This window comes from Phocoena sinus, chromosome 7 (genome assembly GCF_008692025.1).
Source record: "Phocoena sinus isolate mPhoSin1 chromosome 7, mPhoSin1.pri, whole genome shotgun sequence".
Classification (NCBI taxonomy): domain Eukaryota; kingdom Metazoa; phylum Chordata; class Mammalia; order Artiodactyla; family Phocoenidae; genus Phocoena; species Phocoena sinus.
This window is the reverse complement of record NC_045769.1, coordinates 18,858,616-18,871,156: the sequence shown is the minus strand read 5'-3', so window position 1 is coordinate 18,871,156 and position 12,541 is coordinate 18,858,616. Positions and strand designations below refer to the sequence as shown.

The 12,541-nt window shown below is 55.4% G+C and overlaps 1 protein-coding gene across 1 annotated transcript; it reads right to left on the bottom strand.

Annotated features, from left to right (window-relative positions):
- Positions 1-311: 311 nt before the first annotated feature.
- IHH (Indian hedgehog signaling molecule) lies at positions 312-7,070 on the bottom strand. The gene is made up of 3 exons (XM_032637397.1): positions 6,162-7,070; positions 3,466-3,727; positions 312-1,734 (listed from the first exon to the last, which is right to left on the bottom strand). Exons 1-3 carry the CDS (start codon positions 6,471-6,473, stop codon positions 1,076-1,078), a joined length of 1,233 nt encoding a protein of 410 aa, XP_032493288.1. The 5' UTR covers positions 6,474-7,070; the 3' UTR covers positions 312-1,075.
- Positions 7,071-12,541: the final 5,471 nt, after the last annotated feature.

The following is a 12,541-nucleotide window of genomic DNA, read 5'->3' as shown; positions in this document are numbered from 1 at the left end:
GCACCTTAAATCAGGCACAAGGAGATGGTTCTAGATGAGGGAAATGACCATGGACTAGTTACATCAGTTCTTTCTCTGGTCTAACTGTTTAGGGTAAACTTTGGAGTCAGCGTGGAAAGGCCTTGCCTGGCACAGAGCACAGCTTTCTGTTGAGACTTTGCAGACCTACTGGGTGAGAAAGGGCCCACAGAGGGGGTGGGAGCTCTAGAGGTTTTGTCCTTGGAGGAAGGTGAGCACAGCCCTGGACAGCCCCACCCATGGCTCCAGGCTATCTGTGTATCGGCCCTACTCGGCATCCTGGACACTAGGGCTCTAACAACTTAAATAATTTTTATTACAAAAGGAAGAAAAGACCAAAACATCCCCAAAATTTTCCCATGGGCTTCCCCCTCGGTGCCAATAAATAAGGTGGGGGAGACTGACCGGAGGAGGGGTGGGGGGTCATGGTTCAGCAGAAGTGGGAATGCAGAGCCTGGGCAGGGGTGGGAAGGACATCCAGCCCCTCACCCAGTCCTGGCACTACGATTACATTGGCCGGAACACGGAACTCTGTACACTGATAGCGACAGTCTCTGGATGTGTCCCAAGGAGCGTGGCCAGAGAGGAAGGTCACGCCTCAGGATGGCCAGGCTGGCTGCCCCACCCTGCAGCCTTCTGAGTTCTGGGCAGCCTTGAGTCCAGCCGGCTCCCTGCTGGCTCCCAGGGAATCTAGCAGCATCAACTGAGGTGCAAGCCCACTTAAGAGGGGCCTAAGATGGATGGAATGAGCCCTCCCCATCGCGGGAGGCAAGTATGAAAAATCATAGTGAGAGCTGGCTGGGTTGGGACCCACTGGTCTCTAGGATAGAAAGAGAGGCCACCCCCCACTGCCAGCTCAGCTTGCAGCTTTGTCACTACACCAGGATGGGGGTGGAGGACGCTGGCATTGCCCAAGTCTCAGTGATGTACACCTGTGGTGGAGGAGATGGTAGAGACCAGTGTCCCCGCTCAGGCCCCTTCCAGGGCCAGCGCCCTCCTGGCAGGTAGGCTTTTGGACCCATTTGGGCAGTTCTGGGAGGGCAGTAGAGGGATCCTTTCAGCTCCCTGCCCCAGCCATGCCCAGTGAGTGGAAGCTGCCCTCTTCCAGCAAGAGACGTCCCAGGCGGTAGAGCAGCTGGGGGTACCAGTGCACACCCTCCCCTGGGGTCCAGCTGCCCCACGCCAAGCTGTGAAACAGTCGCAGGGGCCAAAAGGCCAACTGAGCCAGCTGGTGGTCAGCCACGGCTGCGAAGCAAGAGGCCACCACGTCCTCCACCACCAGTGTCCCATGCCTCGTTAATGGGGCGTAGGCCCCAAGGGCCACATGTGTGGAGACGGCTGCCACTCGGGCAGGCTGCAGGCCTGGGACCCCCGCCACCAGCACATACTGGCCGGGCTGCACTTGGCTGGCAAACGTGGCCCGGAAGTGGGTGGCCGGCTCTGTGTGATTGTTGGCCGTGAAGAGCAGGTGGGCGGGTGTGAGTGCCAGTCGGCGCGGGGGGTCCTGGGTCTCGATGACCTGGAAGGCCCTCAGCCTGTCTGGTTCGCGATCGAGGAAAATGAGTACGTCGCTGAAGGTGGGGTTCCCATCCTCCCCCATGGCCAGCACTCGGTCTCCTGGCCTCACGGCTGACAAGGCCACACGTGCCCCACTCTCCAGGCGCACCTGGGCTCCAGCAGGGAAGCAGCCGCCTGTCTTGGCCGCGGCCGAGTGCTCTGTGGGAAGAAGGGACATGAAGGCATTACTGCTGTGGAGCTTGGATTCCCGGTCACAGCATCCCTCCCCAGTCCAGCCAGAGTTCCTCTTGCTCCCAGGCTGCCCCCCATCACCATATCCTGTCCCCTGCCCCCCACTTTCCATGCAGCTTTGAATCCACCCCAGCCCACAGTGTGACCTCCTGCCCTCCTCCCCAGCCTAATGCTTTGCCAATGAGAGGAGCACACTGAGGCTTCAAGACCCAGTGGGTGGGAGGGAAAGGGCCCTCCTGAAGCCCATGTGAAGCCCCCCCATCTGCTCCCAATCCTGACAAGGCTGTGAAGTAGTCAGGCCAGAGGTCAGCTGAGCCAAGCAGTGGTCAGCTGTGACCTGACACCCAGAAGCTGCAGCTTCGTCGAGAAGGCAAGTTGCTTAGCACCTCTGGCATCTGGATGTCCCATTATTTCTCACCCATTGCTCAGATGCTCCCCAAAATTGCCCTCTCAGACTGACACTCCAAGTTCTGTGCCAGAACCGGCCCTTGGAGTCTATACCCCAAGGGAGAGAAGGACCAGTCAGTGGCGAGAATACAGACTCCTGGGGAAGCTCAGAGGGAATGGCCAGGCCAGGGTGCGGCTCAGTGGCAAGGGTGAAATCACCATCTTCGGTTCATGTGCTGGGTCCTTGTGCGGGGACGGGACACCATGGCATCAGTGGGTGGGATGCAGAATAGTGTTTGGGGGTTAGGAGTTATGAAGGCAAGTGGCCACCCTAGGAGCTGGCACCTGGCCGACGTTAGCAGGTGAAGGGTTGATGTGACTTGAAGCAGACACAGTTGGCAGGGAAGTGCTGAGGGGAAAGGTCAGGGTGGGGTCACCACTGTGAGCCCAGGTGGGATCAGGAATAGTAAAAGCCTGCCTGGTCTCAGTGTGCCAGGTCTGTGAGTGTGACAGCTGCATGGGGCCGGCACGGAGGGCTGAGCCTGCAGCGAGGGGGGACCACGCTGGCAGTCACACAGGAACCATTTGAAGCATCCATGACTGGGTTCAATGCAGGTGACAGGGACGCTGACAAGATTTGAAGGGAGGGGGACGAGGCCCCAGTGCCTGCCAATTCTGATCAACAAGGCGGCCGATCTGGGAAAATCCACTTTATTAAGTCCACTCTGTTTATTCTTGCCCTCATGGCTGGCTTTGCCCCCAAATGTCCAGCTTCAGGGCCCTGGAGGAGAGGCTGGGGACGCCTGCGCCCCCTGAGAGGGGCGTACACAGTGCCTTAAAGGGCCTGACCTGCAGCTGGGCCGTGGGTTCTGAACCTCTGGGCTCCTGGCTCCCGCTCAGGCACGCTGGTGTCTGGGCACACTCTGGCCCCTGGTCCCACCCCACCCCCTAGCGTTCTGCACCACACTGGGTGGGGAGGCCGTCTCTGTCAGCCTGGCTTCCTCCATCTGGCCAGCTTGCTCTGTCTTGCACCTCCTGCGGCAGGCTCTGGACTGTGGACCGCCAAGTCAGCACCCAGCGTCGCTGGGACAGGGCCCTGTCTCCCTAGGCTCCTGCCATGACACTATCAGGCACGGGTCGAGCGGTTGGTCAGGAGCAGTAGCGGGGAGCGCCGCGGACGTCCTCTTCCCCGGGGTCCCCGCCTCCATCCCTGGGAGGGTCTCTTCACCTTCTTGGCCCCGGCGGGCCCAGCGCCGCCTCTCCACGCCCTGCGGCCCCGGCCCCGGGCCCAGCCCCCCGGCAGCGGCTCACCGGACTTGACGGAGCAATGCACGTGCGCCTTGGACTCGTAATACACCCAGTCGAAGCCGGCCTCCACTGCCAAGCGCGCCAGCAGTCCGTACTTATTGCGGTCGCGGTCCGACGTGGTGATGTCCACCGCGCGGCCTTCATAATGCAGCGACTCCTCCGAGTGGTGACCATCTTCATCCCAGCCCTCGGTCACCCGCAGCTTCACCCCGGGCCACTGGTTCATCACCGAGATGGCCAGCGAGTTCAGGCGGTCCTTGCAGCGCTGCGAGAGGAAAGGAAGCCGAGTTAGGGGGAGGAGCTGGCCCGCGGGCAGGTTACGGCGCAGCCTCTTCCCTCACTCTCCCACTGCACTCGCTGGAGTCGGGAAACCGGGGAGGGTGCTCTATCCCTCTCTCCTAGGAACAGAGAGTCCTAAAGTGCTCCTTCCCTTCTAGCATCAGCTGCCCCAGGGACCTGGCCCGCGCGGTGGCGCCACAAATCTGGAGGGCGCATCGATCCGCTCACCCTTGGGGGCTTTTCTCTAAGCTCTCTCTCTCTCCTGCTGGGATTACTGATCCCTCCACAGACAGGACTCCACCTTTTGAGCGCCGGGTCCCTCGGTCTCACCGCGGGACCAGGGGCCAGGGACCGCCTGCTGCCTGGAGAATAAAGGTGGTAGCAGAGCTGACTGCCGGCCGCCGGCCTGCTAGGCGTGCAAGCCTCGAGGCGCCCAGTAGGTGTCACCGTAGCCCCAGGGCTGAGGTCCCCGAAGCGGCCAGGGCGCAGCAGGCGCGGCAGGTGCGAAGCGCCTCAGCAGCCTGGGGGTGTGTTGGAGGGGAATCCCAAGCCTGCCTGGATCCCTCGGCGCCACAGAGCATTCCTGCTGGGACCCTCATGATCCAAAACCGGCCCGCACCCGCTCAGGGGAGGCGGCAGCCCGGGAACCAGAAGCTGGTGTAAAGGCCAGCGCCTGGCCTGGCCAGATGGAGGACCATGCGGATGGTCTCCCGCTGCAAGGGGTGCGCTCCGGGTTGATAAACCCAGGCAACGTTCTCCCTGAGTCGAGAGCCCTCAGCACCTCTGCGCCGCCCCTGTCTGGGAAGGGACCCGAGAAACTGAGCGTGTGATCTCAGGGAGCCGGCTTCATGCTCCGCCTCCCATGGAGTGGGAGTCGAGCTGTGCCCTGGGGGAAGGACCGCAGAGATCATCGTCTGTGCTGGCTCCCTTCGTGCCTGGAGCCCAAGGGACCCCGCAGTTGACTGGGGGGAGGGGCCTGGGGGAGAGGGGCCTTTCCACAGTCCTTCACTTTGAGGTGCCAGGCGCTCCCAAGTGTAGGCAGCACAAGTTTCGAACTACCCCCGCCCCTCAGAGCCCGGGCCCCACAGACCCTTGGACTCGGTCTCCCAGGAGCCAACAGCGGCTAAAACCCAAGGCCCTGTCGGTCCTCCCAGGATGCATCCCAGGATGCAATCTAGCTGGGGGTGCTCACTGCCCGGGGAGGGAGCTCCGTGTGTTCCTTGCCGCCAGGCTTCTAGCCACCCACCTATGTCCGCTCCGCGGCCCCTGCTCCCCGCCCTTCTATCCCCCACCACCCCTCCCCTCCTCGGGTCCAGAGCCCGGGCACGCGCTGTCAATGATTGCCCAGCCCGTGGCCCGGATCCTTATCTGCATTCCTCGGCGCCCGGCCCGGCCCGGCCACCAGCCAACCTTCGCCCCGACACCCGCCGGCCAGACCCGGCGCCAGAGCGCATGCTGAGGGCCGTGGTCTAGCTGCCGTTCCCAGAGCACCTAGAAAGCAGGCCGCCTGCCTGCGGTGGAAGCCCCGGGAGACCACTAAGGAAGGGGACGGAGATGTCTTCCCTTGCGAACCCGGCAGCAGGGAAGAAAGTTTGCTCTCCACCCCCCCACCCCCACCTCTTCCCGAGGCGCTTGGGTTGAGTGCTGGTCCTGTTCCGAGCACGCAGAGACTAAAGTTAGCCCTGCTGTGGGGCTGTCCGGCATCCCAGCCCCTCTCTTTCAATCCATCCCCGCCACCAAATCCAGGGACCCCCCGCTCCCCACCCCCCCGAAGTTAGGTCTCAGAGCCCGGAGGCCTGGCACCTCACCCTTCAACTGCAGCTGCGCCGCTCAGCTCTCGGGACAGACACGTGGGCTTGCCCTTCAAGTTCCCTTCCCCACCTCCACCTCCTGGCTCTAATATTCCCCGCTGTTCCTTAAACCCAGACCCCGCCGGGGCGCTGCTCCAGGAGGGGGCAGCGCTGAGAACCGAGAGCGCACGGGAAGGAAAGGCCAGTGGGGCCCTCCGCGCCCGGAGCTTCTTCGCCTCAGGGGTGCCAAATCGCCTCGAAATGAAAGGAGCGCAGCCGTGCGGAAGATTAGGCCGGGAGGGACTGGTGCATCCCGGAGGCGCAGGAGGCAGTCAGGTAGAGGTACCTCCAGGTGCCGCATCTGACCTGAGCTGCCAGCACTCCAGGGCAGAGGGGCCACGGCCAACCGGCTGGGCTGTGGCTCTTGGCAGCGGGGAGCTCTTCTCACAGCCTCCGGCGGGCTCGGGGAATGCTAACACTCCGCCGGGACCCCGGCCGGCCCATCTCGGCGAGAAGGGCAGGTGCCAGGGGGCGTGCCAGCCAGTCAAGGAAAGGTGCCAGGGGGCGGGTAGGGCCGGGCAGGTGGCGGTGCTTCGGCGGCGGCGCCCAGCGAGGGCGTTTCGCGCTCACCTGGGTCATGAGGCGGTCGGCGCCTGTGTTCTCCTCGTCCTTGAAGATGATGTCGGGATTGTAGTTGGGGGTGAGCTCCTTGAAGCGCTCCGAGCTGCGCGCGATCTTGCCTTCGTAACGCCCGCTGGCGCCCAGGGTCTTCTCGGGCACGTTGGGGCTGAACTGCTTATACGCGAGCGGCACGAGCTTGCGCGGCGGCCGACGGCGGCTGCCCACCACCCGGCCCGGCCCGCAGCCCCGCGCCGCCGGCACCAGCAGCAGCAGCAGGAGCAGGCAGAACCGCAGTCGGGGCCGGAGCCGGGCGGGAGACATGGCCGGGGAGCCCGGGAGACCGGCGGGAGAGGACGCCTGGTGGGCTGATGGGTGGGCGAGTCGACGGGAGCGCTGCGGGGTCTCAGGCGTCCGGGTGGCTCCGGGGGGCTCCAGGTGGGGGCGCCATGGGCTGCGCGGCGCGGCGCAGGGCCGGCGGGACTCAGGTGCAGGGCGGGGGCCCGGGGCCCTGGCTGGTGGCGGCGCTCTGTCCCCCTCGGCGCCTCGACTCTGAGCTGCCCGGCTCGCCGGCCGCCAATAAATAGGCCGGCCCGTTTGTTTTGGCAACGCGGCGACGGCGGGGGGCGGCGGGCGGCGGGGCTGCGGGCCGCCGGTCTGGGCTGGGCTGTCCGGGACGGCGGGCTGGCGGGCCCCGCGGTTAGCACCCCGGCCCGGCGGTCAGGCGGCTGGGGCGGAGCGGGAGCTGCTGCCGTCTGCGGCGCAGCCCGGGGCCGAGTGAGAGGGGAAATGGAAGAGATCCGGGCTCGGGCCCCGCGCAGACCGCACCCTACCCATGTCCCTGCCTCCTGTGCGCTCGACAGCAAACCTGAGGCAAGGGAAGCACAGCCTCCTCCCCCTCGGGCGGGCGGCCGCGGCACTAGCCAGCCCTCGTCCCGCTCGCTCCTCCGCCGCGCGTCCGCCCGCCCGCTGCCCTTGGCGCCCCCTGCACTGCCTGAGTCTGCCCTCCCCGCCCGGACGCGCCCCACCCCGCCTTGGCCTCGCCTCTGGGCTCCCCGCGGCTCCGGGGTGCCCCGCCAGGAGCTGCCACCCCCACAGAGACCGCAACCCACGGCGCGGCCGGACGCGAGGGGCGGGGGGCAGTGGCCGGACCGCATAGCCGCCTACGGTGTCCTTTGCGGGGATGTAAACCCAAAAGGCAGGAGGCCGCTCATAACCTGGTGCCCCACCCTGGCCCAGGAGGCGCGCCCTCTCAGCTTGCTGGAGCTGAAATTCTGTATCAACCCGGTGCACATCCCACGGCCGTCCGGTCTGAAGCTGGGAGTGGGGCATTTAGCCTCATGAAGAGTAAAGGGGCGAGGGTGGGGGTTGAATTGGAAACACTGTTAAAAGGAGCAAGATGAAGTTGCGAAGGAATAGGCCAAGGTGTAGAGAAGAGAGGCTAAATGGTGACATCAACAGAAAACGGGAGAACCCCGACTGACCACGTTGAAGACACGGGCAGGCACAGATCGCAGGGGCTGGGGCTTGCTGAGAATGCAAAAAATGATTCAAAGCCGCAGGACACAGGAGCTGCTAAATAACTCTCTTAGTTCTACTTCACAAATGAACAAGGGCAGAGAATGCGTGGTGGCAGTCAGAGATGTAAACACGGGTTGTGTGTGTATTTTAATATGACATTCAGGAAAGCTGAATGAATTAGGATTCATTCTGTTAAAACAAGAAAAGACAAGTGTGTTAAAAACAAACACCACCATCACAAATTATGTAATGTGTTTGCAGTATTTTCTACAAATTCAATAGAGATAGAAATAAAAGGGTGAGAAATAAAACGGTTTAAAAATTCTCATTGCAAGAATATTAATACAATAGGTACTGCTTATGTGCCTGATATATGGAAGCTATTAGATATTACTATACTAAGCATTCTACTTGCATTATCTAATTTAAACTTACAACTCCAAATGAGCTATTATCATCCGCATTTTGAAATTTTGAAGATTGTACAGTTCAGAGAAGAAAAGCAACTTGCTCCTGGCTGAGGGATTCACCCCATCCCCCACACCAACTGACCCCAGAGCCCGGGCCCTCACTGGGCAGCACTCAGCCATCCAGTACAGCCTGGGTTTTGGACACTGGTAGATTTTCACAGATGTACTCACATTTTCTCTGGATCGATTTTATGAACACAAATTCAGAATTGGAAGGGACTCAAAAGTGAGTGCTTAATCCAAGCACTTCATATTACAGAAAAGGAAACTGAGGCCCACAGAAGGGAATTTAGGACGGCTCCACCAGGGTGGACGGATGTCTGTCACTTGGAAACAAAATGGCTCGTTTCCTTTACTTCTCTTTGCCTGTACTTCCTCCCCACACCGCATGTCCGTTCTTATATTTGCATTCAGATTCTGTGTCTCCCAGTCACAGATTACTGTAACATTGCTTCTTTTCCTTGAAAGCTTCCAAAGTGCTTTAATGTATGTTTCTCGGGGTTCAAGAACTATCCCTGCAATATTCCCCACCCCCTCCCTCTCTCCTGCTCAGATTTCTGGGGCACACTGCTCAGCCAGGTCAGTACCTCTCCCAATCCAGACAAACAAGGCTCTGTTTTTCAGAGGTCCGAAAAAGAAAATCCCATAGGCTCCCATGGTCACCTATCCCGGTGTTCTATAATAACTTTTTAGAGAAGTTTTGCTTTAAATTCAATCTTTCTTTCTTCTTCGTCTCAAATGCAAATTCAACTCCTTTCCTCTTTTTCTGGCCATAGAGATTAGGGCCATTATCCTGCTTATTATCCAGTATGCATGGTCTTGAAGAGTTGTTAAATCCACTTTCAATCTTCTTTTCTCCAAGTGAAAGACAATTTCTTTCAGCTTCCCTCAGAGGTTCTACCTTATAACCATTTATTAACTTTACCATTCTTCCTCTCATTTCTTCTCTTAAGCTGTGATCCTGTTGAATACAAATCTCTGGCAAAGATCTGATCAGTGTCAAATAGGAATTTCTTATACAGGGCAGATATAGCTTGGCATCAGGGGTGCTTCCACAGCAGGGCAACCTTGTTGGTTTAGATTGCGCTGCACTAAGTCTAGACCCTCCTCGGCCTAGCAACTTAGGAGCAGTGACCAGGGTGTGTCCTGGGAGAAGCAGATGGGGGGCTAACATTTATTTAGTCCTTTGTCTATGACAGGTGCTTTAAGCACTTAGTAAAAACCTTCAGAATAACCCTCTGTGCACAGCAATTATTCTCATTTTGCCAGTATACAACTCTAAAGCTCTAGAAGTAAAGTAATTTGCCTGTGGCCCCACAGTCAAGACTTGAACCCAGAGCGTTTTTGCTCCAAACCTATAATCTTTTCTCAGGACACAATGGCTATTCAAGATCTGAATCTCAAATTTAGGTCGGCTTCAGTCCGATCTCCTTCAGTGGAGTGGGGGGGAGAGGACGACAGAGATTGGAAGCATCATAATTTCTACATCAATGACCTTGGAGCACTTTTAATCCAATTTGGGGCCTAAGGACCTTGGTCATTTCTTAGCTGCCTATGTTCTTAGCTGTTCAGTTGATGTAGGATAGCTTCTGAGTTGGCGCAATCCATTTGACCTCTCAGACAAAGCCTGGCTCTTTTTCTGGTCACTGCCAGGCTTTTGCCTGCAGTAAAATTGGAGAACCGAGGTGTCCCATTCTGGAGGCACCAATGGCCTGAGGTCTGAGCAGCAGCAATAGAGCCTTATCAGGGCACCTCACATCTGAGTCCTGGGCCTGTTGGTAAAATCAGTTTTCTCCTCTCAACTTTGGATCTCTTCTACCCCTCAACCATCTCTATTTTGAAGAAAACAAAGTAAAATCTATTTCTTTGGATAATATGATTTTTTGCTTACAAGAGTAAAAGTTGGGAAAATAGTTTGGAAGGAAAGGGAGGGAGGAAAATACACCATTAGAACCTGATAATTTAAACATCTGTTTAGTAGATTACCATGTTGGCATTTTTAGTCAGTCTTGAATTTAACACCATAGTACAAATACGCTGTACTAATAGCGATACACACACACACATACACACACACACAGTGTAGGTCCACACTTCTATAATCAACTAGTCTTTTTTCTCCTGATCCTGCTTCTTGACCAGATCTATCCTGCTCTAAATCCACAAGTGCTAAGCCACAACCAGACAAGTTTCAGGAATGCAGTTAGTCAAATATCCTCCACTGATTCAGTGTGCAGCAGCCCTGGCTCAGTAGAAAGAGCACTAAGGCCTGGAGTTGGCAGATCTGTGTCTGAAAACTCTCTTTGATATCTTTTACCTGTGTGGCCTTGAGCAAGTCACTTGACTTTTCTGAATTTTAGTTCTCTCATCTATAAAGTGAAAATTAATATCACCTACCTCGTAGGGTTGTTAAGAGGGTTAAAAATACAAGCCGTAAAATACAAATCTTAAGTATAATTCATTTTCATCCTCTGGACGGTTCACTGGCGGTAGCAGTTCTCTGATCCTTATTACTCGTCCACAGGAAATACATCAGGATGCTCATCTACGTGCACCCAAGACAGTGGTGGGGATTAAGAGGCCCTACTTCTTTATATTAGGGAAGTATCTACATTGTGCATGCTAGTGTAATAGCCACAAAAGGATGAAAAATGCAAACAGAAAAGTAGAAGACATAGTTGTCTTCAAGGTATTTACTATCTAACCTCAAATCATGAAAATAAAAGGCAGTTACAAAGCCATGAATGCCATTCATAAATGAGTACAGAATAATGCGTTCTAAACTAGATAGGTTAATAGATAAGATGAACTTGATCTAGAAGAATATGGAATTAAGATACAATTAGCGTGGGGTTAGACCTCTTGGAAGAGATGTTTTGAAGGAGGGAAAGGAATGACTGGAAGAAATGAAGAGGATACTCAGGAAAGGACAGTGGCCCGAGCAAAGATGCTGGCATCGTAATCATGAAGCGCCAAGTTGGATGATCTAGTAGAGGGGAGAAGCCCTAATATTATCTGATGTAACCTTCACAAAAACCTTATGAAGTTCACACAACCATCTTCATTTTATGAATGAGGAACTGAGGTTCAGAGCTTCTAAGTGAGGAGGTTGGAGGAGTTGGAGTTGGAATCCAGGCCTGTCTGACTCCATAATAATCCAGTTTCTTGGTGAGTGATTCCTAGCGCAAGCATGCTGGGTTGCTGAACTCTGTTCAAGTCACTCATTTTCTCTCTAAATCTAGGAAACTCTTACTATCTTCATCTTGGGCTTTAAAAATTCATACTGTCTTTGACTAACCATTTCCCCAACTGGCTGGGATCATTCTGACTCCTACTGTTGATTTTTTGAAGAGGTTAGCAACTCCACCAAATTTCACCCAAATGCTGAAATGAAAGAAGCATGCCTGTCTTTCAAGCCTCTGATCAGTGCAGAACACATTTGGAGGTCCAGTTAGAGCCACTCAAAACTAACAATGCTTTAAAAGCTGGTTATTGATTAGAAATGGGAATGTCAAGTTACCTTTGCCCTAACAATAAGCTCATTACAAGGCACTTCAGAGAGATTCAAGCATTAAAGACCTTGCTTTGATGACTTTGACAAGGTAGGAAAAAGTAGCAGAATTAGTTACAAAGAGAGTATTTTCCCCTCAAGTCAGAGACTTAAAGACTGTGTGAAACTCTCATAGACAGAAAGACACTTGCAGACAGAAAGACATACATATATTTCTGTATATGGATAATAACATGTTTACTAACTAATGGGCTTTATTTCCATCCCAGTGTCTCTATTTGGGAAGAAATTAGTTGCTTAAAGAGAATCTTGGAAGATACTAGTTCAGTGAATGAATGCAGTGGAGTGGGAAGGGGTTCTACTCTTTTACTACTCAAGCGATGCTCCTGACATGCCTGTCAGCTTTCTGTAACTGGGTCTGTACTAGTCCACCCACACTCTCTGACCCGTCTCTCTTGGTCAAGATAGCACCCTAAGGATGCCGGATCTATAGCCAAGGATCTATAGCCAAAGAAAGCAAAAAGGTGTATAGTAACTTACTTTTTAATAACGTGTATTCTTAGCTTCTGTAAAATGACAAATTCATTCTGTTATGGTTATAGCTAACAAAATGGTATTTAATCCCCACTCTCACCTTATGACTGGTTGCCCCAAACAAAAAAGATTACATCCATTGATATCCACAAATTTCTAAAACCACTTCAAGATACTGCTGCTGTGGAGGGGGGTGTGTGTGTGTGTGTGTGAGATAATCCTTCTTCACATATTCACTCAACAAGTATTTCTGAGCATCTACTACGTGCCAGACACTGGAGAGGTGCTCAAGATGGGAGAAAAAAAAAAAAAGATTCCTGCCCTTATGGAACTTTATTCTAGTGGAAAGGCATTGG